Below are 27207 nucleotides of genomic sequence, written 5' to 3' on the forward strand. Positions count from 1 at the left end.
ATATTTGCAACCTAGTTTTTCAAACTCAATTTTAACTTCATTATATGCATCAATGAGCTCATCAAAAGTAAGGTTTTCAGGACTTACCTCATCATCGTCGCCTCGCTTTCATCGCTTTCGTCCCAAGTAGCTTTCATGGCCTTCTTGTTCTTCTTTGAAATGGCTTTTCTTTGAGGACAGTCTCACTTCACGTGTACGGGCTTTTTGCATTCATAACAGATGATTGTATCTTTGTTGCTCTTTTCTCCTTTTCTTTCTTGATTGTTGACTTTCTTTGAGAAGTTCCTTTTCCTAAAATACTTTTTGAACTTCTTGGTCAAGTAAGCGAACTCCTCATCATTTAGTTCAGCTTCAGTTTCAGAGTCCTCTTGAACTTGAGTGGACTTTAATGCTAGGCTCTTCTTCTTTTTGACATCTTCTAACACATTGGCCTTCATGATTATCTCATGTGTCATGAGAGATCCAACAAGCTCCTCCAGTGGAAGTTTTGAGAGGTCTTTTTCTTCTTGGATCGCCGTCACCTTAGCTTCCCAACTCTTAGGCAATGATCTAAGAATTTTTCTCACATTTTCAGAGGTGGTATAAGATTTTCCTAATCCCTTCAAAGCATTAACAATATTAGTGAACTTAGTAAATATTTCAGACATAGTTTCATATGCATCCATTTTAAACGATTCATAATTATGAACTAACATGCTAATCTATGACTCTTTAACTTGATTAGTTCCTTCATGAGTTACTTCAAGCGTATCCCAAATTTCTTTAGCAGAATTATATGCAGAGACTCATTAAACTCATCAGGACATAAAGCACAAAATAGACAGTTCATGGTTTTAGCATTAATAGAAAACTTCTTTTTATCTTCATCATTAAACTCTTTTTCTTCCTTAGGAATATCTTTATTATCAACTATCTTAGTAGGAATTAAAGGACCATTAGAAACAATTTTTCATAGATTATAGTCAATAGAAATTAAATAAATTCTCATCCTAGTTTTCCACCATGCATAATTATTTCCATCAAACAAAGGTGGCCTAGTTGTAGATTGACTTTCACCATACCCATTTATTCTAGTAGTTGCCATAAGCTCGAACAATTAAGTTTTTCGAAAAAGGAAGAGAATATAATAATTTTTTAAAATATTTTTATAAAGAGAAATACTTTTCCAAAATTTAGATTTTAATCAAAAATATTTCAAAGATTAAGTAGTAGAAAAAAAATAATGGTGTTAATAACCAATTTTATAAAAAAAAAATCTAATGAAAATGGTTTTTAAAACTCAATTTTTCAAAATTTTTGCAAAAATTAGAAAATTTTCAGATTTAATAAGATTAAAAAAACCGAATGTAAAATCAAAAAAAAATTACAAAACCTTTTTGAAATAAGAAAACCGAGCTACCCGCTCTGATACCAATTGTAGGATCTAAAGGCAACACTAGAGGGGGGTGAATAGGGTTGACTACCAATTTTTAAAAAATAATTTTATCTTCAAACAATGTTCAATAAAGTTAACCCACTAATTTGGTTAAAGAAATTTTATGCAAGAAAAAACTTAAATCATGCAAGCTGTGATAACTTCAAATTTAAAGAAATTTAATCAAGGATAAATTTAAATAACACACTAAAAATTAAATCATGCAATTAGGAAAGATTAAAAAAATAACTAAGACAAGTAGCAAAAAATTGAAAACCAAAAATAAGAGAGAGGGGAAGAGAAAACACCGGGAATTATAGTGGTTCAGCAAATTGCCTACTCCACTCTCCAAGACTCATTCTTGGGTATTTCACTAAGTGAACCTCTTGCAAGTGAGGACCAAACCGACACACGACCCTCTTTTTCTTAGGCTAAACCAATTTCTTTTTCTCACAACTCAAGGTGTACCCACACCTTAATACAATTCTTAAAAATTAAAAAAAAAAAAAAAAAAAAAAAAGAAAAAGAAAAAAAACCTCACAATATTATCTCTTGAAGGCTATATACACAAGTTGAACACTAAAAAATAACTCTAGGCCAATTTAGGAGCAAGAATGACAAGAATTTGAGAGTAGAAAGAATTGAGAGCTTAAGACTTGATAGCTTTTGGTGTGTCAATGAAGAGTAAAATCAAGTTGAATTTATAGGCGAGGAAGATAAATTTTGGTCCTTCGATATGATTGCAAATGAAGGGTGGAGATTGAATAAAAATAGAAAATGAAAGGATTTGAAAAGGAATTTTGAAAGATTAGAATTATTGAGATTTGGAGAATAAAAAGGATTTAAAAGATGACAATTTAAGAAGGAAATCAAATTTGAAAAGGCTGAAAAATCTTAAACCGCGCCACGTGTCGCCATACCATTGATCCGCGTGTCAATTAACGATTTCTCCTCCTTTTCCTTTTTTTTTAAAAAATATCAACTGCCACTTGTCATTATCTTATTCGTCCACGGTCGTCACGTCACTGCCACATCATGTGCCACGCCATCGCCACGTCAGCAAAAAGTGACCGATTGGAGTGCCACGTCATCTACCATGTCAGCTACCACGTCATCAAAATTTACCGCTTTTGTGCCACGTCGGATGCCATGTCAACAAGGTGCCACGTGTCACTGCCCGTTGGATTTCCTCTCCAATCTTCTTTTGCTTATAACTTTCTCATTTGAACTCCGATTTAAGTGATTCAAATTGCGTTGGAATTGTCTTCTCGAGCTCTACAAGATAGTAACTCTGAAATACTGAAAATGTTAGTGCAAAAACTCTGAGTTTGTTATCATCAAAATACTTGGTTTGATTGAAGCTCTAAAGCTAACAACCAGAGGTGGTGATCTCTTTTGAGATTTCACCAAAGGTTCATGTTTTCTTCGGGATTCACTAGCAGTTCGTGTTTCTTTCTGTATTCACAATAGATGGTGATTCCCTTCAGGACTTCACTAGAGGTTTTTGTTTCCTTCGAGATTCATCAGAGGTTTGTGGGTACATCTAACCTACGATATAATGGGTTCAACTAACCATTAGTTAGTCATCCAATGGAAAGTAGAGGTTTACGCACGTCTCACTAAAGAGTGACATCTAGAGGACATAGATGCTTAGCCTAAAATGTACATCTCAAGTTTTGAATAAATTGGAGTTAATTATCTTAAATTGTTGGGTTTTAATTTCCTTTAGTTTTTGGATTTTAGAGCCAACTTAAAATAATTGAGGAGATAATTAATTTTATGTGGTTTTAAATTGATTTAAATATTTGGAGGAATCTAATTTGTATCAAATTGATGGATTTATGCCTTTAATTTTGGTTTTTGAAGCCTAAATTAAGGTAATTTGAGAAGTTAATTGATTTATTAATTTGATAGGATATTTGGAGATTTTGAAGGTATTGTAATAAATAATTTGATTTATCATTTTAAAATTTGAAAAAAAATTAATGAATTAGAATATTTGAAATTAAAGGAGAGTGAAAAGAGGCAGAAAATCGGAGAGAAAGACAGTAGTTCGGTTTTTCAGTTACAACTTCCACAAAATTTCCAATTGTCAATTTGAACCGTTGGATTATGCTAAAATTTGATCGGTCTGTTCGGGATTTATAGGGTCTCTTTTTGGATAGCTGGATCGTTGTTTAGATCTCTGGTTTATCCATAATCGCTGTTGAATATAATCTGTAAAACTGGAAAACCCCTTCTCTTTCATTCTCGCAAACCCTCCTCATGCAAGACCCTCATTACCAGCCGCTAGCCTAAACAATTTACGCCGTCCAACAGCAACGCTTGTTGCCTATCTATGGTTGTCACTGCCGCCACTGCTGCTATCGCCATTGTCATCGAGATTGATACTTTGGGTAAGTTATTTGGTGTTATATGAGTTTTCTTGGAAGATCTTGAATAACCATCAAAGTTGGTTTAAGTTTTGGCTTACCCATATTGTTTTTATGTTGAAATTGGGTTTTAAAGACTTTCAAGGTACTATTCGACAAGATTAAAATAGTTCGACATCCTTTTTTGTAAGGTTTGGGGTCTTTGTTGAGAATTTTTAGATACACACTAAGTGTCAGCTTAACTTTTGTTTTAATTATGATTTTTGTAGGTTGGATTAGAAAGTCTAAAACTACTGCCCATTAGAGTCAAAGGTTGATTTGGTGATATAGTTGTTTGATCATGTTGATTTTGAAGTTTCAAAGTGGTTTTGGATCAAACCACATGTTGGGTAAGTTTTTTGGAGGTGTTCGGGTTAAGTTATGATTGGAATTGTGCACTCAATGTTGGACTTAATTTTGGTTATGTTTTTGGATTTATTCAGGATTCAAAGTTTTGCGAAGTTAAATTGCTAGTCATTTGGACTTAATTCTAAGGTAAGTGATCTTACTACTAGAACTGCCTTCGTGTCGGGCGATAAAATTAAGGATAATTTTGAAGGTCTAAGACTATGTGAATCATGATGCTTGATTAGAAAGGAAATATGAACATATGTCTGTCCTGTTTGAAGTATGTGATAAGTATGAGCATGAAATTGTTTGATAAGATATTTTACAAGAATGTATGAGCATGAACTAGATTTTATTTGACATGTATGAGGACGTATAAGCTTTGTGTTATGATTCATGTGTGGGACTCTATTTTATGATGCATGACATTTATGGTAGTGATAGTTACCCTTACCCGTAATCATGTACCCACTAGAGGTTTGTGATCTCTTTCGAGATTTCACTGGAGGTTTGTGTTTCCTTCAGGATTCACCAGAGGTTAGTGACCTCCTTCAAAATTTTACAAGAGGTTAGTGATCTCCTTCAAGATTTCATTAGAGGTTTTTGTTTTCTACGGGATTCATTAAAGGTCAGTGTTTCCTTCGAGGTTCACCAGATGTTAATGATCTCCTTCGGAACTTCACCAAAAGTTAGTGATCTCATTCAGGATTTTACCAGAGATTTGTGGGAACATCTGACTGACAGTAGGTCGGGTTATTTACTGAGTATTTCATACTCATCCTTTCTTATGCTATGTTTTTAGGTAAGAGCAAGAATATACCGGCAAATGATAGAATAAATATGTGACCGTGTCATTGGGATCAAAGAGATGCTTTTACTCATGTTTTCATGTTTTAATATTTTAAATTCCAGTCTTGATGTTTTTTAACTTAGAGTTGCATTGTTTAAAAAGTTTATTCATAAAGCTACATGAAAATTATTTTGAACTTATATTTTGGAGGGTTCCAATCAAAACTTTCCAGTTATTTAGATTTTACAAAAACTATTTATTGAATAAACTTTTTTTTTATTTTAATTAAAATTTATGAGAGTCGTTTTGAGATTTATGCTTGCATGTAATAATGACCTAATATAAGTCCTAAGAAGTCGGGTCATTACAAATTAATATTATATAATAAATTTCATATTAATTATAATCTAATACTTACTCATTTTTATTTAATTAAGTTCGACATTAATAATTTAAATTTTAATTAATAACATAAGAAAATATATTTTAATAAGTGTTGTTTTTAAATATAGTAAAATGAACCAAAATATTTACAAATATAGTAACATGTTACTGCCTATGAGTAATAAACATTAATAGACACTGATAGACTACTATCGTCTGATGAATGTTTATCAGTGTCTATGATAGATGTCTATCAATGTCTATCAATGTCTATCACTGATAGACTATGATATTTTGTTATACTTGAAAATATTTTCAATAGTTTTACTATAACGACCTATCTTTCTAGGATAGTTACAAGACCTTACTACATACATGGATAAATCTTAAACGACTTTTTTCACAAAATTTAACTAAAACCAAAAGAATTTCATAAAATAAATTTTTAATATAAAAGAACACAAATTCATTGTTCGAGTACCCCCAACTCCAATTGAAAAATGAATTAAATGAGTAATTGAATAACAACAATCAAAGAATTTAAATATTTGACTCCTAAACTAAATCATGAAAATATGAGGAAAATATATGCGAAAGCGATATCAAGTCCCAAGGTTTAGTAAAAAATTCTTCTTGTCATTCGACGATTTGTTCTTACCTTTACCTGAAAAAAGGCAAAGATAAAAGAGTGAGTACAAGAATACTTAGTAAAGTGACCCACTACTAGGCCTACTAGATGTACATATTAGCCTTTCTATCGGTGTGCATCCCAAACATAGGCATAGGCATAAGCATAAGAGACGAACTCGAAGGCACGCTTTCATAGGCATTGATCCTGAAAGGTTACAATCATAAACATTGGTGGTGATCCCATAAGAACACCGAAACATACACAGGGGATGTACACAGTCGTATGTAGTGCTAACAATCATCATCAATCTAACATGCAGCATACGACGTCCAAATTCGTATCAAGTCATAACATATTACAATAATTTTAATAACATAACTCATGAGTTTCTAGAACAATCTCAACAGTCCATCCATAAGTCAATCATGGCAAAAGATTTCATCACAATAGAAACATGCTTTCAGTGTATTCACAATTTTAACATCAACTTGGGGTTCGAGGGTAAACCACTAGTAAACCACTTACCGAAGATTTAAGCCCTAATATAGTAATCAAGCTAAGCAATCTCCTTTTACCTTAGGTAAAATTTTTTAATTCTCCTCTAAACATAAATTAAAATTGATTTGGGTACTTTAGCTTAAGACAAACACAAAGTAATAGTCTCCAAAACTAATCCAATTAGTGGTAAGCAATTCAAAGCTTCAAAATCAGCACCACCCAAAAGCTAAACCCCCCAAAAGTTAACTTTTAATTTTGATGGACAGCAACATTAAACCTTCAAATCTCTCCTAAACCCAGGTACATCAAATAATTAAGCCAACACTTAGTGTTATCCAAAAGACCCTAAATCTTACCAAAATCCGGTCGGGAAAGGTCTCGAACCAAGTGGACAGCACCTCAGTTACTTCCGAAAACTCCAAATCAATCTTCAAACATCAAGAGCAAAAGAACTTAGACCAAAAACTTGTTGGACATTCAAGAACCAACATGAAAACTAAAATAATAGAAACTCACTCTAAACGGCAGATCTGCGACGATGGAGGTGAATGGTGGTTGGGCAATGGTCGTCAGCATCCATGAAGACTGGGCAACGGTCGGCTGGCTGTGCGATGGACGGTAGCAAGAGAGATCTGCGAGAGAACTGGCGGCGCGACAACTGTCTGCAGGACGACGACGGAGCTATACCCACGAACGCGGCGGATCGAAGAAGAGAGACTGAGAGATCGGGAAGACAGATTGACGGAACAGGGGCTAATTGGCGGCGAGACCACACTCGGCGTCAGCTGCTAGGCCACGGACCTTCGATGGCGAGTGCTGACCGGTGAGCTACGGGCGTTGGAGGACGACAGTTTCGTGTGGCCCAGAGCGGTGGCATGCAGCGCGTACTACCTGAAGAAGAAGATGAAGAACTGCGGGGGTTGCACACGTGAGGGAGAAGGGATACATTCTCTCTCTCTTTTTTTTAATATATATATATATTCAAAGCCGTAAATTGGTGGGACTTCAGTCCCCTCTCCAAATTCTAAATCATTTTAAATCTTTCAAATTTCAAAATTCAAAACCTTTTATAACATTAATTAATTATCTTTTCAAATTACCTTACTTTTGGCTTCAAAAATTAAAATTAAAAGAACATAAAATCTAATAAATTAAGATAATTAATTTGAATTCACTTAAAATTTCATGACGTTACATTTACCATTTAAAACAATTTTTCTAATATATATATTTAAAGTATTTTCTTTTAAAACTCCCACGTGTGTCATTCTTCCAATGCTCCACCTGTCTTTCTCTAGGTGAATCTAATTTGATGAATAAGTTGTCACGTCATCACTTTGGTATTTTTCTATTAAACTTGTTTCAATTATATCATTTTTTTTGTTTGAGCTTTGATTTGAGTTATTCAAATTGCATTATAATTATTATTTTGAGTTCTACGCAATGGACACTTTAAAATACTAAAATGGTTTGAGAATAGAAGTAAGTTTATTATCATAAAAAAATATTAATTAATTAACTAAAATTGATTAATTTGAGATTAAAGATCAAAAAGCCAACAACCTCCTCATTTTTTATGATGATAAACTACTCAAGAAAAATGAATTTTGGTCTATGATATTAGTATGAACTTAAAGCAAAATCAACAACACATAAATAATTTTAGTTAACTTGAAAACAATGAATATTCATCAATCACAATTCTCAATTCAATAATAACACTGATATTCAATATCAACATGCTTTCATTTTTCTTATTACCTCTTTCTCTTTAGGAATCAATCAAAAAAGAACAATTAAGAAAAATAAACAAAAAGGCATGAAAGTTTTTAAAAACATGACCACATAATTTTGCATTTCTTTTCCTATTATTATGCTTTATAAAAACAAGCAACATTGTAAATTCAAGAGGCATCACATAAGAAAAAGCTAATTTCTAGGGTAGGACAATCAATCATGGTAGTGACCAAGATGATTAATACATAATATTCAATCATAAAAATACTAAAGGGACGTTTTGGGCAAAGACTATCTAAGACTATAATAACCACCTCTTGGTACAGTAAATACTATTTTGTAATCACCGACTAGCTATAGTTAACACTATTTCAAAATCCCCTTTTATTACACTATTACAGTTTTTACTATTTTACATTCATCATTTTTTTATTATTTGCTACAATATTTACTATTTTCTTCTCAAACTAAAATAGTTTACACCTCAAACACATACTATTTTAACCCAAACTAAATAATCTATACCTCAAATACAAACTATTATAATCCAACCATAATAATCTATGATTAAAATAACTAACTCCTTGCCCCAAACGCCTCCTAATTTTATCCCTAAAGATCTAAAAGGTATTTTAGATGTAAATTAGTCATTCACACCTTATTATGATAATAGTGGTACAAAGACTAATATCAAGAATATTAGGAAGCATTAAGTTCTAGGGTAAGACACTCTATGAGAAAACATCATCGTGTTGGGATTTATGCCTTAAAGCCTCGTAATTATTTGACATAATAATTGATTACTTTAAATATGCAATAATTAGAGTTATTCATTAAGGGAAAATCCAAGTTTATTTCATGAGACTTGAACAGTATGTAGTGGACATACAGTTGGATTATGTTTCAAGTAATAACCTAAAGGGTCTATAGTATATGGATTAAGCTTAGGTGCCTTATCCTAGTAATACTATGGATACGACCCATTTTGTAAGTGTTACAAACGATATGATCCAAATTGTTCATGTGGAGACATGTAAGTGAAGGTACCCTATACAATGAGATTGTACGAGACCGGACCAAGAAATACTTAATCTCTCTTTATAACACCGTTGACTAAAGAGATTAATATTTCATAAGATAACCATGTAACTCGATCTCAATCCTGAGTGAGATATGACTTCTATCTATGAGAACTATCCTTTGATTTGTACGGGTGAGAGTGACCCAAGATGCCAACTCAATAAGCCAACCATTTTGAGGACATGTCCAAGTAGGGAGTTGAAAACATAGATGCACAAGATGAAATTCACTCCTTCCCACTTTTAGGGTAAGTAGACGAGTAGTTCTCTTAAGTGTTGATTTCGAATATTGAACAAAGGGTATATGCCCTCTCACTAGCTCGAGAGGGACTTGGTTGATGGTAGGACCATAAATAGATTATCCATTAGAAGGATCAGTGGTACTTAATGATAAGAGGTAATTATAGAGATAAAACGATATTTTGACCTAACTGTGATTATGAACAACTTGTGAAGAATATGAAGATATCGGACCCCGCAGCGGAAGCGTTGTGAATGTCTTGCATCGTGCAAATCGATTTTTACATAAACAAAATCAGAAAACTAAAACAAAATATACGTAGAACAAACATGTAAAATAACATGCTGTAGGGAAAGGATAGAACTATTCTTACCATTGTAGATTCCCAAGCTCCTAGAACGATCCTTTCGATGTTCCAACGAACAACTTCTCCAATGATCTTGAACACGAACATTTCCTCGAATAATCTTGAACATGACCACGAGAGTAACCTTGTTATTCAAAGATTCCAATAGAAGGATATGTGATATCCAACTATTGTGTCTTAGGTAAAAAAATTACACAATGAATGCTTTGTGGCTTAGGAAAAATTTTTGCATGGGTATAGAGGATTTATTTTGTGGCTTAGGTTAAAAAATTACACAATGAATGTTTGCAATTCTGTTGTGTTTTGTGTGTCTCCAAAAAGGCCATAAGGAAGATTTTATATAGAGAATGGTCAACCCCTTCTTCTAGTCTTTTATCAATTTTCCATTGTGCACAATTAATTAAATGACAATTATTTAATTAATTAGCACATTAATTAAATAACTATTTATAAATTTAACATAAATATATTTAATTATCATAAATATCATATGTATATGTGCAAAAACTCACCTCTCTATTAATTAATTCTTTATGAATTCAATTCACTATAATTAATTTTTTGAATCTTATTCAAATGTTTCCTTCCAATTTAATTTGAATTATAGATCATATCCATCAATTACATATTAATCATATTAATATACAATTTTCTCAAATTGATTTGAACAATTCAAATCATCACTCTTTAATATCCTTTAGTGAGCTAACAATGAGACCTAATGGACTTGTAAAGCAGAAGCTCCAACGATATGAGATTAATTGGCTAAACTCATTAACCAAGTTAATCAATATTCGTTAACTGTGGATACACTCAGCTAAAGACCCACAGCTACCCTCTTCTTACTACAAATATATTTGTGTGTCCACGGATATAGAATAATAACAGCAAACTAGTCCTTCACGAGTGTTTGTAACTCCAACTAGTTTAAATTACCGTTTTACCCTTGGGTTACCTCTGACTCCTTAAGTACAAGTGCTTCTCTAATTAACAACATGTTTATGGTCCAACCAATAAACAGAAACTCCTTCGAGCCAATGAGAGGGTAGGTCTTTTGCTCAATTCTCGGAGACACCACTTAAGGGAATACTCATCTACTTACCCTGAAGACAGGAAAGAGTCTATCTTGTATTATTATGTTCCCAGTTCCTCACTCAATTTTATCCCCAAAATGGTAGGAATATTGAGTCGGTGAACTGGCCACCCCCACTCATACAAATCAAAGGACAATCCCTCGTGAATAAGAGTTCATAATATACTCAGGATTAAAACTAAGTTGCCTAGGTCATCCTATTGAAATAGAAACCTAACTAGTTAACAATGCTACATCTAATGGTTACTATTTCGCAGTCCGATCTTATGCAAACTCATTGCATAGGATACCCCCACTCGTGTGTCATCTACACGAACGCGTTGAATCATTGCGTTTGTATAATTAGAAAATGGGTCGTATCCATAATGTTACCAAGATAAGGTACCCTGCCTTATCCCTATAATATAGATCCGTTAGGTTGTATCTTGAACATTGATCCTTGTATATCTCCACATACAATTCAAGACTCATAAGACAACCTTTGATGTTAGTTTATTGGAAATTAGAGTTTATGTATCCTATAAAGATCAAATCTTTAACTCCATACACCAGCTTATAGTCCCTCGTTCTCCTAAGATACTTTATGATGTTCTTAACTACAGTCTAGCAGCTTAACCCTGGATTGGATTGGTACCTACTGGCTATTCTCACTGTATAACAAATGTCTAGCCTAATGCAGAGCATAACATATATTAAGCTACTCACATCTGAGGCATAGGGAAACGTTTCATATCCTCAACTTCTTGAGGTGTCTTAGGACACTATTTCTTAGACAAGTAAACCCCGTGCCTGAAAGATAATAAACCTTTCTTAGAGTTTTGCATTGAATATCGATTCAACATTTTGCTAATATAAGTTGTTTGAGACAGAGCCAATGTTCTATTCTTGCAATCTCTAATAATTTGAATCTTAAGTACATATTGCACCTCTCTCAAATATTTCATTTGGAATTGGGCTTCCATCCATTCCTTAATGTTAGTAAGGTACCCTACATCATTCCCAATAAGTAGAATATCATCCACATAAAGTACTAAGAAAGCTACTTTATAGTTGATGATTTTCTTGTAAATACAAGATTCATCAACATTTTGATCAAAACCAAAGGATTTGATCGTTGTATCAAACCTAATATTCTAAGATCTGGATGCCTGTTTCAACCATAAATGGATCGATCCAACTTGTAAAGTTTTCTCCTGACCTAGGACTATGAACCTCCCAGGTCGAGACATAAAGATATTCTCTTTAAGATTGTCATTCAGAAAAGCTGTCTTGACATTCATTTTTCATATCTCATAGTCATAATATGTGGCTATGGACAAGAGAATTCTTATAGACTTAAGCATAACAATAGAAAAAAAGTTTCCTTATAATCAACCCCTTCCCTCTTGAAGGAACTCTGTTTACAGAGAATCTTTGAGTGGAAGCGGATCGTCCAAATCCCATTGTGATGAAACGCAGACATTTACAGTCATACAAGAACAAATTATGCATAAGTCTTAAACTACAGCATGCTTTCGAAATGAAAATAAAGGATCAAGAGACTATACCTTTGAAGAATCGTTCTTCAAGTAATCCCTCGATCTAACTCGTTCACGAACGCGTCGAACAAGTTGTGAACTCCCTTGAACAGCACGAAGTAAAAACTCGATCCTCGAACCAACAGGACAATACCACTTGGTGACTTTGGTATTCTCGGTGTGAGAATCTAGGAGTAGTGGTCTCTGGCTAATTTTGGTTAGAGGGGAAGTTTAGAGTTTGGAGGAGGAAGACATTGGAGTAGACGAACAACATTATCGTGTAAACAAACAAGTCTATCACATAGACAAGTCTCTCGATCGTGGTGATAATGAAGGTATTGTATAGTTTCTCAAGCAATCGTGTAGATACTCGATTGTTAATTGTGTCTGTACTTGGAATTATGAAATCAAATTTCATTTATCCGACTTTTTCCATGAAACCAAATAACTATCCACTAAGGGTGATTAGAGAGAAAAAGGATAATTATTAAATAATTAATAAATTATAAATAAATATGATAATTAACTTATCCTATTATATTTATAACCTATAGTTTTAATATTGCATCATATATAATATATAAACTATAGTTTTTTTTCTCTATTTTATAGCATTTAATATAAATCATATTTATATTAAATTTAATAACTATGAATCTAATTCATAGAAAATATATTTGAATCATATTCAAATATTTATTCCTCCAATTAAACAATAATATATAAAATACATTATATCAGTTATATCATATATAATTTAATTAATTTAATTATATCATATATAATCAAATCCTCTCTTATTAATTTGAACATTTCAAATTAACCAAAAAACTGATTCTCAACTTAAATCCATTGAGATACCAAGGGAACCTTATGGACCTGTAGCTTGAAGCTCCAATGGTATGTAAATAACTTATTGAACTTTTTAACCACATTATACACCATCCATTAACTGTCGGGCACTCCACTAAAGACCAACAGCTGCACTCTTCGCACTACAGATATATTTCTGTGTCCATTGGATATAACCAATCAACAATACGATGACCCATCGCAAATTGCTTGTAAGTCAGCTGGGCCAAATTACCGTTTTGCTCATGTAGTTACATCTAACTCCTTAAGTACCAATGATTTCTTTAATGAATAATAGATTATAGTCCCACTATGAACAAGCCCCTCTCGGGCCAAGAGAGGGTGTGGCGCTACATTATTCAAGACCCAGAATCAGTTTTTAAGGAAGCAATTTATCTACTTATCCCTACTTTGGGGAAGAAGTGAATTCCATCTTGTGTAGCTGAATTCCCAGTTCTCTAATCAGACGAATCCCCAAAATGGTAGGCTTGTTAAGTTGGCAATCTGGCCACTCTCACCCATGAAAATCAAAGAACTGTCCTCATAGGCAAGAGTTCACAACTCACTCAGGATTAAGTTCATGTTACCTATGGTCATCCTAGTGGAATGAAAGTCTCAATTATGAACGGCGTTATATAACAGGACTAAACATTTTGTGGTCCGGTCTTATACAAACTCCTTTGTATTGAATATCCCCGCTCGCATGTCTAATACACAAATGATCAAGATCAGATCATTTGTAGCACTTTACAAAATTTGTAACACCTACAAAGCGGGCCATACTCGTAGTGTCACCAGGATAAGGTACCCAACCTTATCCATATACTACAGACCATTTAGGTTATCACTTAAATACAATCCACTTATATGTCTCCACATACATGTTTAAGTTACAATGACAAGCATGAATCTTAGTTTATTGGTTTGTGGTTAATGCAACTAAAATATCATATATTTCATAGACAATGTGAATAAAATATCATATATTATAAATCACAAAATGTTTGTTCATACAAGTATTTTCAAACTACAGGACTCTACGAGATTTAGGGCATCAACCCCAACACCTCTGGGTATAATCCTTTGCTACAAGTCTAGCTTTGAAGGTTTATACTTTTCCCGCTACATCTCTCTTTCTTTTATACATCTATTTACACCTTATGGATTTGACCCCTTTAGGTGGATCTACAAGCTCCCATACTAAATTAAAATATACAAACTCCATTTCTAGGTCTACAGCATTGACCCATTGGTCCTTGTCTACGTCATTCATTGCCTGTTTATATGACAATAGATCCTTAACACCATCATCTAGTATGAAAACTTAAGTTTCAGTTAAACCCAAGTAACGGTCAAGTTGTATCACAACCCTTCCCCCCTCCCCCCTATTGCGTCAAGGTACTTTCAACGATTGAGAAGTACGAGACTAACCTAAAGTGTTGGCTTCTTCATTAACTCTTGATGAAGGACTAGCTGCATTAACAACCCTTGTTGATTCTTCAATAACTTCACTTAATACTATTTTGCTTCGTAGTTTATGATCTCCCATATGGTCTTCCTCTAAAAATATAGCATTTTTCAATACAAACACCTTATTTTCTTGAGGGTCATAGAACAGGCCACCTCTCATTTCCTTAGAGTGTGACCAAAAAATTGGCATAATCTTAAATGTGGTTCAAATTTCTTAGGATTTGTCACTAACACACGTGCAAGACAACCCTAGATTTTAAAGTAATGTAAACTCGATTTACGCCCCCTCCATAACTCGAAAGGTATTTCAAAAACACTATTCAAGAGAACATTGTTCAAGATGTGATACACCATTGAGCATAACTTATTATAGAACGAACCATATCTAACTTATCATAGAACGAACCATATCTAATAAGGTTCTATTTCTTCTCTCTGATACACCATTCTGCTTAGGTGTAACAGGTGCTAAAAGTTGGGATTGAATCCCATGTTCTATGATATAGTTCTAGAATTCTAAATCCATGTACTCTCCACCCCAATCGAGTCGAAGTGTTTTAATTGTTTTGCCTAATAGATTTTCAACTTCAACCTTATACTCTTTGAACCTTTCAAAAGCTCTAGACTTATGTTCCTTTAGGTATAAATAACCATACCTCGAATAATCATCTATGAAAGAAATGAAGTATTCGTACCCTCCTTTAGCCTTTACATTCATTGATCTACAAAGATCCCAATGTATGAGCTCTAAAGGCTCTTTGACTCTATAACCTTTTCCACTAAAAGTTCTTTTGGTCATTTTTCCTTCAAGACAGGATTCACATGGAGGTAATGAATCATCTTCTAACTTGTTTAGAAGTCCATTCTTTATCAATCTCCAGATCCTATCGAGATTTATGTGACCTAATCTCAAATGTCAAAGATATGTGTTATTGTTACTTAGAGAAATTATTCACCTTTTTGTTTGAGTATTTGTAGTTTTAAACATCTCATGATTTAAAAGTGCATTTGATTCAATTGGCCTTAACACATATAAGTTGTCTTCTAGTAGCTGAACAAATAGTCACACCATTTTTTATAATTAACACTTCATTAGAAGAAAAGGAACAGAGTACGATTGTTCAATTAAATAGGAAATAAAAACAAGGTTTCTCCTCATTTTGGGAAAAACGTTCAAGATTTCTAAAAAACAACTTAGCAACTCCGACTGAACGAGTCGAAATGGTGTCTCCCGTTCTAATCTTGAGCGTCATTTCACCCTCTTCGATTTGTTAGAAGAAACTAATACCCTATAAAGAATAACGAAACGTGATCAGTGGCTCTTGAATCAAATTCCAATCATCAAGGACATTTTCCACTAAACAAGTTTCCAAAACTAGTAAATCATATTTACCTTCCTTCTTTTTCTTCTTCTCAGCAAGGTACTTGAGGCAATTGTGTTTCTAGTGACCACCCACATTATAGTGGAAGCATTTGCCCTTGTCAACTACCTTGGCCTTACCCTTGCCTTTCCAACAATGGGATCCTTCCCCCTATCTCATTTTTTTTTCTAGATCTTCTATGAATAAGCAGACTTAGTTTCTGAGGATGAACCCTTGTGGAACTTTTTGAAATGGGCAACATTTGCCTCTCCTTCTACTAGTTCTTTACCTTTCATAAGGGACTAATAAGTTTGTAACTCATTAAGAAGGGTAGTCATGGTGTATTGTATTTTGTTCATAACTGCATTTCTACAGAATTGAAGGAAACTCTTCAAAAGAGATTCCAAAATAAAGAGCATTTGACTCTACTCGTCAATGACCACACTGTTCATTTCACTAACAATGAACTGGACCATCAGATCGAGTACATGTTCTCTCACTGACTGGCCTTCCTTCATGTGCGTATTATAAATGTACTTGAGGGCCTCGTGCTAGATCTGAATGTACGGTTGTCCAAAACATCTCCTGGAGGGACAACATGATCTAACATGCAGACATCATGGCCTCATACTTCTTGGTAAGAACATCAGGCAGACTTGCCAAGATGTAGACTCGAGCCTTGTCATTGGCCTTCGTCCAACAATCATAAGCATCCTTCAATCATTGGGATACATTGCGAACGGGGACTGGAGGACATTCCTCCGTCAAGACGAACCGCAGATCATCATTAACCAGAATCGTATTCAAGTTAGATTTCCACGTCGCATAGTTTTACCGGCTAATTTTTTGTTTTTAAGCAATGAAATGATTGTGGAAGACATGCTGAAACGAACAATAAACAATTGACCGTATTAGTTATATTTGTCTTAGCCCATTACTTAATTATCCAATCAATTTAGCAAAAACACATGTAATCGTAGAACCTTAATTAAATTATTTATTCTAGTTTTTGCAACGATACTTCAAAGGTTTAGAGCAACAGCCACCGAAGAGTGATCAACTACTCCTCCTATGAATTGAGACAATCTCAGCCACTCACTAATACCAGAATAACTCTTATTCCTATAATTTTTAGCTACTGTTGTTTCAGTCGAGGTTCATTAACTAGCTTAATTCATCCTGTAAGTGTAACCCCTCATTTTCGGATTCCAGAGGTACGCTTCAACAGGCTATCGAAAGAAAAGACAACTATTGAAGATTAACCTAAAAAACCTTATCCATTGCTGGAGTTTGTGTTGTTCCGATTTTAATGATTAAGACCTTCAAGGGATGGTCGCTTGAGGAAAACATGCAGGCGGACCATAGAAATCTCTTCGTGAAACCTAAGGGAGGAGACTATAGGATATATTAACATGTGCCCCTCTCCCACTTACTAAAGACACTTTCTCTATTCACCTTGTTATTAACCCATGCAAACACTTTTTGAAGGGAGGTCGTGCCTAGGGCAACACGAAGCCGAGCATGAATCTCACGGTGTGAACTCTTAGAATCGTGAGAGCTGAAATTTGATATATCACTATGCCAATTTCCTTCCACTAATGTATTATAATATTTTTAAGGATTTTTTATTATACTTAGCTAAAACCTGGCTAATGAATTTATCTAAGTCCTTTTAATTTGCTCAGTATAACATTTGTATTGAATGATTTAACAATATTTGATTTCATTTATTAAACTCTTTAATAAAATCAATCACTTATTGCATGCTTATAAAATATTTGCCCAATTCACCTTCCAAGTCGGTTTCCAGGTGGAGATGTTCCATTTTTGTCAGCTTAAATACCCCCTTCTAGACAGAACGTTCCTTAGACAAAGGTCTCTTACGGGCAATTATTATAAATGTATCTTTTGATTAAATTCATTTTAACACTATTAAAGCAAATTTAAAAGATGAACCTATTCCTAATCTCATTAGAAATTACATAAGTCTAGGTTGATGAATTTTAAACTATTTAAAATTAATTTGGACCTATGTTTGCATGTAACTTTTGATTATAGATTTTAATCTATCTCATTAAAACTATAACACTTATATTTTAATGCTTTATTAAAACCTATAAAATTTGCATCTAATGACATCAATTAAATACAATAATTATATTTATCTAAGTAATGTCATGCTCAATGCAAATTTCATTTTTATTTGATAAATAAAACATTTATATAAATCATACATGAAAAACAAGCATCACATATATCATTCCACTATTTATTATAACAATTTTAATATATAGCATGATGCATGGACATGCTTAGGGTAATCATATATCATTATAACATAACACTTACATCATGATGCATGAGCATGCTAATTTAATCATGCATCCATAAAATATAACCCTTATATTTAATTATGATGCATGTACATGTTTATCCTAAGGTGGGTAATTTTGAATCTATATGACATACAATATGTAATATGAATTCAAATATTAATCTAATATACATCCAATGCATAATTAAATTAATTTAAACAACAAAAATTGGATCAATTTTGGCACCCTAATACAAAATTATTAATTAAATTAATATAACTATTATATTAATTTTGTTAATTAATATTATTTAATAATTACGAAAACAAAACTAGGTGAAAAGAGGACTTCAACCGCTGTCTTCTCCCGTGCGTGCCACCAAGACTCCGTCAAACTTTGGAGTGTTGCAACACTGAGGAGCAGCATTACAACGCTACGAATCTGATGCACTGTGCCTCGTCTTTCAGCGTTGTCACAGCATCACGACTCTGAACAACAGAATGTTTCTATTCTGCTCATTTTCGTTTTCGAACTTGCCCCGAACACCTTAATTTCTTCCAATCTCTTCAGCAACTATTGCTCTTTCGATCGACACAGACTTATAGACTTGAAGCAAGAATTAAATTGCCCAAAAAATACAACAGGCCCTTATATTTTAATCATATTAAAAGTAATCCAAGTGTCAAAATTGAAAACATCTCTAGTACCAATTGAAGGGGTCAGATCCCGCAGCAAAAGCATTGTGAATGTCTTGCATCCCGCAAATCGATTTTTACATAAACGAAAACAGTAAACCAAAAATAGAATATACGTAGAGCAAACATGGAAATAGCATGTTGTAAGGAAAGGATAGAACCATTCTTACTATTGTAGATTCCCAAGCTTCTAAAATGATCCTCTCGATATTCCAACAAATGACTCCTCCAACGATCTTGAACACGAACGTTTCCTTGAACAATCTTGAACACGACCATGAGAGTAATCTTGTTATTCTCAGAGATTCCAATAGAAGGATAGGTGGTATCCAACTATTGGAAGAGAGTGAGGAGGAAAACTATCATTGAAGTCTAAATCATTTTGAGTTCCAGACAAAAACTAAGGTATGGAACAATTGTTTGATTATTGATCAATAACCACAACATGCTACCTTTTTAAAACTCAATATTAATAAAGGTCAATAGTAATATTTGTAACTTTCAAATGAATAGGGGTATTTTGAAACAAAGATCAAAGTTCAAGTGTACTTTTATAATTTAATTAAATTTATATTAAAAAATAAAATAGCTTAAAATAAGTTTCAGAGTGAAGGCTTATATTTGTAAATTTTGAATAGAGGTACTTTAAGAGCAAAGTTCATGTGTTTTTATATGTTAATCTATTTTAGATTAAAAATTTAAATAGCTAAAATTAGTTTTAGAATAAAAGCTTTCATAACTCAATTGGTTAGAGCACTTGATTAGTAAGCGGGAGGTCTTGAGTTCAACTTTCAATGAAAGCAATTTCAATTTTTCTCAACTTGCAAACTTACTCCATTTGATTTGATATGTTATAGCAAGTATAGATGGTTCATTTAATTTTTCGATAAAAGAAAGTTACACTTTCGGTCCTTTAAATTTAGTTTAGATTGCATATTACAACATTCTTAGCCCATCTATCAATTTTTCTGTCAATAATGCTAATGTAAATTTGATGTAAATTTTGTTTGTTTTATTTTATTTATTTGTTTATATATCTTTCCCTCTACTTTTCTTTATCGTTCTTATCCTTCCTCACATCAATGCTTGTCATCGGGTGTGGTCGACTACATCTTTTTTAAGTTTGTTCCCTTTGTCTTATTCATTTTCAGCTCATTGTTTCGCTTAAAAAAAAATAAGAAGAAGAAGAAACCTTAACTGTCAGAATAGAGAGGATTTCTTTTGTGAATTAGAAAAAAAAATTGAACAATGAATGCTTGCAATTCTATTGTATTCTGTGTGGCCCCAAAAGGGTCATAAGAAAGACTTTATGTAGAGAAGGGTCAACCCCTTCTCCTAGTCTTTTTCCAATTTTTCGTTGTGCACAATTAATTAAATAACATTTATTTAATTAATTAGTATGTTTAATTAAATAACACTTACTTAATTAATTAACACATTAATTAAATAATTATTTATATATTAAATCCAATTTAAAGTATTTATATTAAATTATCATAAATATTATATGTATATGTATGACACCTCTCTATTAATTAATTCTTTGTGAATCTAATTCACTTGAACTAATTATTTGAATCTTATTCAATGTTTATTTTCAATTTAATTTGAATTATAGATCATATCCATAATTAGTAACACATTAATCATATTAATATATAATTTCCATGAATTTATGTGAACAATTCAAATCATCCTTCTTTAATATCCTTTAGTGAGCTAACAAGAGGACCTGGTAGACCTGTAGATCAGAAGCTTCAACGATATGAGATTAATTGACTAAACTCGTTAACTAAGTTAATTAATACTCGTTAACTGTAGGTATATTCCATTAAAGACCCACGCTGCACTCTTCTCACTATAGATATATTTCTGCATTCACGGATATAAACCAATAACGGCAAGTTAGTCCTTTACGAGTATATGTAACTCCAACTATATCAAATTACCATTTTACCCTTGGATTACCTCTAACTTCTTAAGTACCAGTGCTCATCTAATGAAAAACTTGTTTATAGTCCAACTAATAAATAGAAAGCTCTTCTGACCAATGAGAGGGTAGGACTCTTTGTTCAAGTACCAGAGACACTACTTGGAACACTAATCTACTTACCCTAAAGACAGGAAGGAGTTGATACCATCTTATATTATTATGTTTCCAGCTCCCCACTCGGTCTTGTCCCCAAAATGGTAAGCATATTAAGTCAGCAAACTGGCCACCCTCACCCATACAAATCAAAGGACAATCCCTCGTGAACAGAAGTTCATAATATACTCAGAATTAAGACTAAGTTGCCTAGGTCATCCTATTGAAATAGGAACGTAACTACTTAGAGTATGTTCTATGGTACATGTCCTCCTGACTTTAATGCAAGTGAAAGATTGTTGGTGTTTATACCTTAAAATCTTGTAATTAATTTATCATTTTAAAAAAATTATTTAATTTAATTATTAAATATGTGATATTAAATTATCCACTATTGTAAAAAACCAAGGTTATTGATTGAAATCTTGAACAATATGTAGTTGATATAGGGATGGATCATGTTCAAGAAATAACCTAAAGATTGGTGTCTTATCCTAGTAAAACACTATGGATACCACCCCTTTTGTAATTGTTACAAAGAATCGATCCAAATCGTTCATGTGAAAACATTGAGTGATAGTATTCTATACAAAGAGTTTGTATAAGATTGGACCGCAAAATATTTAATTCATAAATCCGTTAATTGAAGAGATTAATATTTCAATCATATGTGATTCGATCTTAATTTTGAGTGAGTTATAAACTCCTGGCTCGTCATTTGATTTGCATGGATGAGAGTGACCCAAGTCATTGACTCAATATGCCTACTATTTTGAAACTTCACCAAATAGGGAGTTGAATACGTAATTTCACAAGATAAAATTCATTCCTTTTCATATAGAGAAAGTATATGGATAGTTCTTTTTTTAAGTACTGACATCAAGATTTGAATAATGGGGTTCCACTCTTTAGGAATTTTTTATGATTGAACTATAAACAAGTTGTTGAGTCAAATTTGAAACTAGAAAAACTAAAATTCAACCAACTACAAAGTATTAGGAAATTGGACTGAAAACGACCAATTAAACACTAGGACAAAAAATTGACACAAACTATAATTTAACTCTAAGCAAACGAAATTTAACTTCAATTGGGGTTTTGGTGACAGGGCGCGGAGGATTTGGCCATCTCCTCTCCAGTAGAGTGCCCAAAACTCGGAGCTTGAAGAAAAAAAAAAAAAAGAGAAAGTGGAGAGACAGGGGAACAAGTTCGCTCACATTTGCACTTTAAATCTCTACCGTCCCTAACCAAAGTTCCCCTTTTCTCCCTTTAATGCCTCTTCTTTTTCCCCTTCATAAAGAAGATGAAGAAGACATGTAAATAAGAGAATCTCTGTTCTACTGCGACCTCCAAATACCCATAATCCCAAAATAGAAAAAGCCCATTTGCTGCTGCTTCCTATCTCCCTCCATTTCCACTCGTAAGTCTCTCTCTTTCTCATTCTTTGTTCTGTGATAGGTTGCTTAATCTCTTTGATGCTTGCTTTTTAGAGCTTTCTCTCTTGTTTAGGCAGATGGGGTTTTAGGAAAATTGATTCTTGTGGCTGTTACTTCAGGGTTTTAGGGAAATTGGTTTGTTTCTCAGTGATGGACCAGAGATGGACTTTAGGGAAATTGATTCCCTTTTCCTGTTTGAGGGTTTTTTGGGTTCGTTCTTCAGTGTCAGGCCAGAAATGGGGTTTTTCTTTCTCTCCTTATAAGTTTCTTGATTGCCATGCTTTGTTGCTCTTGTTCTTGTTGATTCTTTGCTTAAACCCTTCCCAATCAGTGGAGCTTGACTCTGAAGATGGGGCCTCTCTTTTGGCGTTCAAATCATCGATTCAAGACCCTAATAAGAATTTGTCAAGCTGGGTTGGTTCTAACTGTTCAGATTGGACTGGAATTGTTTGTGAAAACAAGACTGGGAGAGTGGTTTCCATTGAACTGATTGATATGAACTTGTCTGGTCAAATTAACCCTGGATTCTGTAACCTCTCATTTCTTGAGCACCTGGTTTTGTCTCAGAACAACTTTTCTTGCTCCATACCGTCGTGCTTGGGCAATTTGATTCACCTTCGTTCTGTTGATTTGAGTTATAATCGGTTTCGAGGCGTTGTGCCTGAGACATTGATGAAGCTAGAGAACTTGGAGGAGCTTGTCTTGGTTGGGAACCAAGACTTGGGGGGTCCTATTCCTTCTTGGATTGGGAACTTCTCTGCAAAGCTACAGAAACTTGACCTGGGTTTTAACTCTTTTAGTGGTGAACTGCCTGGGAGTTTGTTGAATTCGACGTCTCTGAAGTATTTGGATCTTCAAAATAACTATTTGAAGGGAAATGTGTATGATTTTCATCAGCCTTTAGTTTCGCTCAATCTCATGTCGAATTGGTTTTCTGGAACTCTACCTTGTTTTTCAGCTTGCACTGACTCGCTCACAGTTCTGAATTTAGCTAACAATTCTATCTTTGGAGGAGTGCCCACGTGTATTGCGTCACTTCGTGCATTGGTTCAGTTGAACCTATCATCCAATCATTTAACATACAAGATGTCGCCTAGACTCTTGTTTTCGGAGCAGCTGCTTGTGTTGGACTTGAGTAACAATGATCTATATGGTCCTCTTCCGAGCAAGATCGTGGAGACGATAGAGAAATCAGGGCTTGTCCTGCTTGACTTGTCTCACAATCGATTTTCGGGTGGAATTCCATCAAAGATCACAGAACTGAGAAGTTTGCAGGCATTGTTCCTTTCACACAATCTCCTTGTAGGGGAAATTCCTGCAAGGATTGGGAATCTGACTTATCTCCAAGTCATTGATCTCTCATATAACTACTTATCGGGCTCGATTCCATTGAACATTGTCGGATGCTTTCAACTACTTGCTTTGATACTTAACAACAATAATCTTTCTGGTGAGATTCAACCTGAGCTTGATGCATTGGATAGTTTGAAGATATTAGACATTAGCAACAACATGATTTCTGGTGAAGTCCCACTGACTCTGGCAGGATGTAAATCATTGGAGATCGTTGATTTTAGCTCCAACAATCTCTCGGGAAATTTGAACGATGCTATAACAAAATGGTCGAACCTGAGATATCTCTCCCTCGCTCGCAATAAATTCATAGGTAATCTTCCCAGTTGGTTGTTTGCATTTGAAGTAATTCAGCTGATGGACTTCTCAAGCAACAAATTCTCTGGCTCCATACCCGACGTCAACTTTAACATTAGCTCGAATTTTAACAGTGGTGACATTAGTAGGCCATCAAAAGAACCATTCGCAGCGAAGAAAGTGGTGAATTTTAAAGTTTCTACCGTTGTAGATATTGGCAGTGAATTACAATTCAACTATGATCTGTCTTCAGCTGTTGGAATCGATTTGTCGAATAATTTGCTACATGGGTCGATCCCTGAAGGTTTATTTTCACTCGAGGGTCTGCAATACTTGAACTTATCATATAACTCTCTTGAAGGTCAGGTTCCTGGGCTAGAGAAAATGCAGAGTGTAAGAGCCTTGGATTTGTCCCACAATTATCTGTCTGGTGAGATCCCAGGAAATATATCCATCCTTGAGGATTTAACTCTTCTCGATCTGTCGTATAACTGCTTCTCGGGTTTGGTTTCGGAGAAGCAGGGATTTGGGCGGTTTCCAGGTGCATTTGCTGGGAATCCAGACCTGTGTGTGGAGTCTTCGGGCGAAGGGTGTCGCTCCAGCGGTATTCCAACTGTTCCGGGGAAGATATCAGATGGCGAAACAGAGGGGCCGATATCGGTCTGGGTTTTTTGTTTGAGTGCATTTGTAAGTTTCTACTTTGGTACCGTTTCTCTTTTGTGTTCTGGTAGAGCAAGAAACTACTTTCTCCACACAAAAGCTTGATGAAGTTAGGAGTGAGTTTTGCAATATTGCTCTCTTGTATATTCCTTTTACCTCTTGAAGCTTTTTTTTCTCCCTCTTTTTAATAGAAGGAAGAGAAATCTTCCAATGAGACAAGAACTCTGAGCATTGTAACCTTTGACATATTTCAGAGTTAGTACTTTCCTAGATTAATGAAACATATTGTGTATCATGTTTATTTTTCCTGTCTTGAGATAATTTTTCTCTCTCTAAAAGAAGTAATAGTTCATCTGTTTTTTTCTTGCTTTTGTTTTTTAATATTGAATATGCAACCACACTTTAAAGAAATCTCGAAATTTTGAAGGGTTCGGATTTTTTATCGCCGAAAATTTCGTTTTCCCCCAATTTAGACAAAATTTTGAGATTTTCAAAATTTCAAGAAAATTTCGAGAATATTTCGATTCTATCTATTTCGATGAGATTTCGAGATTTCTAGAAATTTTGACATTTTGAGAAAATTTTGTTTTTTTTTAGAATTAATTACGTTAGCCCAATTCAAGTTTTCTAATTTTATAGTTCTGATTATACCCAATTTTATGGTTTCACACTCCAATGTCCTTTTCGATAAGGGATTAAATCTTTTTATGTGCTACGTTTTCTAATTTCTAACTTTTGTAAATTTGTAGCTTTATTTTCGATCTAAAATTTTCATTTCTAAATGAAATTGAATTTGAAAAAACCACCAAAAATAGCTTATATTTATTTTAACCTCATTCAATTTTTTTCATTAAATTTCACACCATTTCACTCCAAAATTGAATTGATATAAGTTCTTTTTTCTTTTACCATTTAAAATTTTCATAATTTTCACATCATTTTACCTCAAAATATTTCAAACTTTATATTTTTTTAGTTTTTCATTTCTTTTTTAAATTTATGCTATAGCATCAACATTTACACATATATTTACAATAAACATTTAAATGCTTTCTTACTTTATATAAATTGTGATTGAAAAAGGTCAATTATAGTCTAATTAAACCACAATGAAAGTTTCATTAACTAGTTATAATAATTTTCATTCCATAATTTTTCTCGAAATTTCTATCGATATCGATATTTTCATCAACATTGATATTTTGAACCTTATAAGCAACTTCATAGGTCCCGTTTTCTAATCATTTCATTTTTTGTTTTTGAAAATTAAGTTTATTTTCTCCTCATTTCTTACAATGATTTATAAATTCTAAAAACAAAAACAAGTTTTTAAAAGCTATATATATTTTTTTTATAAAAAAAATGACTTGTTTTTTTAAACTATTGGTAAAAAGTAGATAATAAAGAAAAAAAAATTGGAGGTGGAAGTAGTGTATATAGACTTAACTTTAAAATACAAAAACAAAAAACAAAAAACCAAATACTTAAGAAATGGGCTCATAGATTTTAAAAACTTGTTTTTATTTTTGGAATTTAGCTAAGAATTCGACCATTGTACTTAAGAAAGATGCAAAACATTGTAAGAAATGAGGAGGAAATAAACTTGATTTTTCAAAAACCAAAAATAAAAAACGAAATAGTTATCAAATGAAGCCTTAATTATTGAATTACAAAGTGGAACGTGGAACCAAACATTCTTTTTCGTACATAATAATAATAATAATAATAATAATAATAATAATAATAATAATACAAAAAGACACATATAAGGGAAGTTTCTCATGGTTTTGAATTTTACTAAAATGGTATTCCTTTCAAAATTTACACAAGAAAAGTTTCTCTAAAAATTTGAAAATTGTTTCTCTCAAATGAAAGTAAGAAGGGACAAGAAGTTTTGGAGAAAACAAGGTATATTTGATATATACAACACAATATATTTGTTATATATTTGAATTTTATAGAAAAAAAACTAGGATACATTTGATAAGTGCTTGAACAAAACAATTATATTTACATTTTTCAATATACTTGTAAACTCACCAAAAAATAAACCATGGTGTATGTGATCTATATTAATATACCAGTTTATTTGACATATACTTGAGATCCCAATGGAGATGTGATTGATTCTCATTTAAAAATATGAAATGAAAATAAATAAAATCTCTTAAA

At 33.2% G+C, this 27207-nt stretch overlaps 1 protein-coding gene and 1 long non-coding RNA gene across 2 annotated transcripts; one reads left to right on the forward strand and one right to left on the reverse strand.

Moving 5' to 3' along the window:
- Positions 1-5791: 5791 nt before the first annotated feature.
- Positions 5792-7447, reverse strand: LOC120069170 (uncharacterized). Its single transcript, XR_005479459.2, has 3 exons — positions 6993-7447; positions 6833-6904; positions 5792-6011 (listed from the first exon to the last, which is right to left on the reverse strand). It is a non-coding gene; the product is annotated as an uncharacterized LOC120069170 (long non-coding RNA).
- A 14924-nt stretch (positions 7448-22371) lies between these two features.
- On the forward strand, positions 22372-25336 carry CLV2 (Leucine-rich repeat (LRR) family protein). Its single transcript, XM_039020844.2, has 2 exons — positions 22372-22709; positions 22845-25336. The coding sequence occupies exon 2, from the start codon at positions 22876-22878 to the stop codon at positions 25138-25140; it is 2265 nt and encodes a 754-aa protein (XP_038876772.1). The 5' UTR covers positions 22372-22709; positions 22845-22875; the 3' UTR covers positions 25141-25336.
- The last annotated feature ends 1871 nt before the right edge of the window (positions 25337-27207 follow it).

This window comes from Benincasa hispida, chromosome 2, assembly GCF_027475165.1.
Source record: "Benincasa hispida cultivar pf3 chromosome 2, pf3_genome.v1.1, whole genome shotgun sequence".
Classification (NCBI taxonomy): Eukaryota; Viridiplantae; Streptophyta; class Magnoliopsida; order Cucurbitales; family Cucurbitaceae; genus Benincasa; species Benincasa hispida.

Excerpts from the sequence above, each read along its gene's own strand:
- CLV2 (XM_039020844.2), top strand. The coding sequence starts at position 22,876 with ATGGACCAGAGATGGACTTTAGGGAAATTGATTCCCTTTTCCTGTTTG.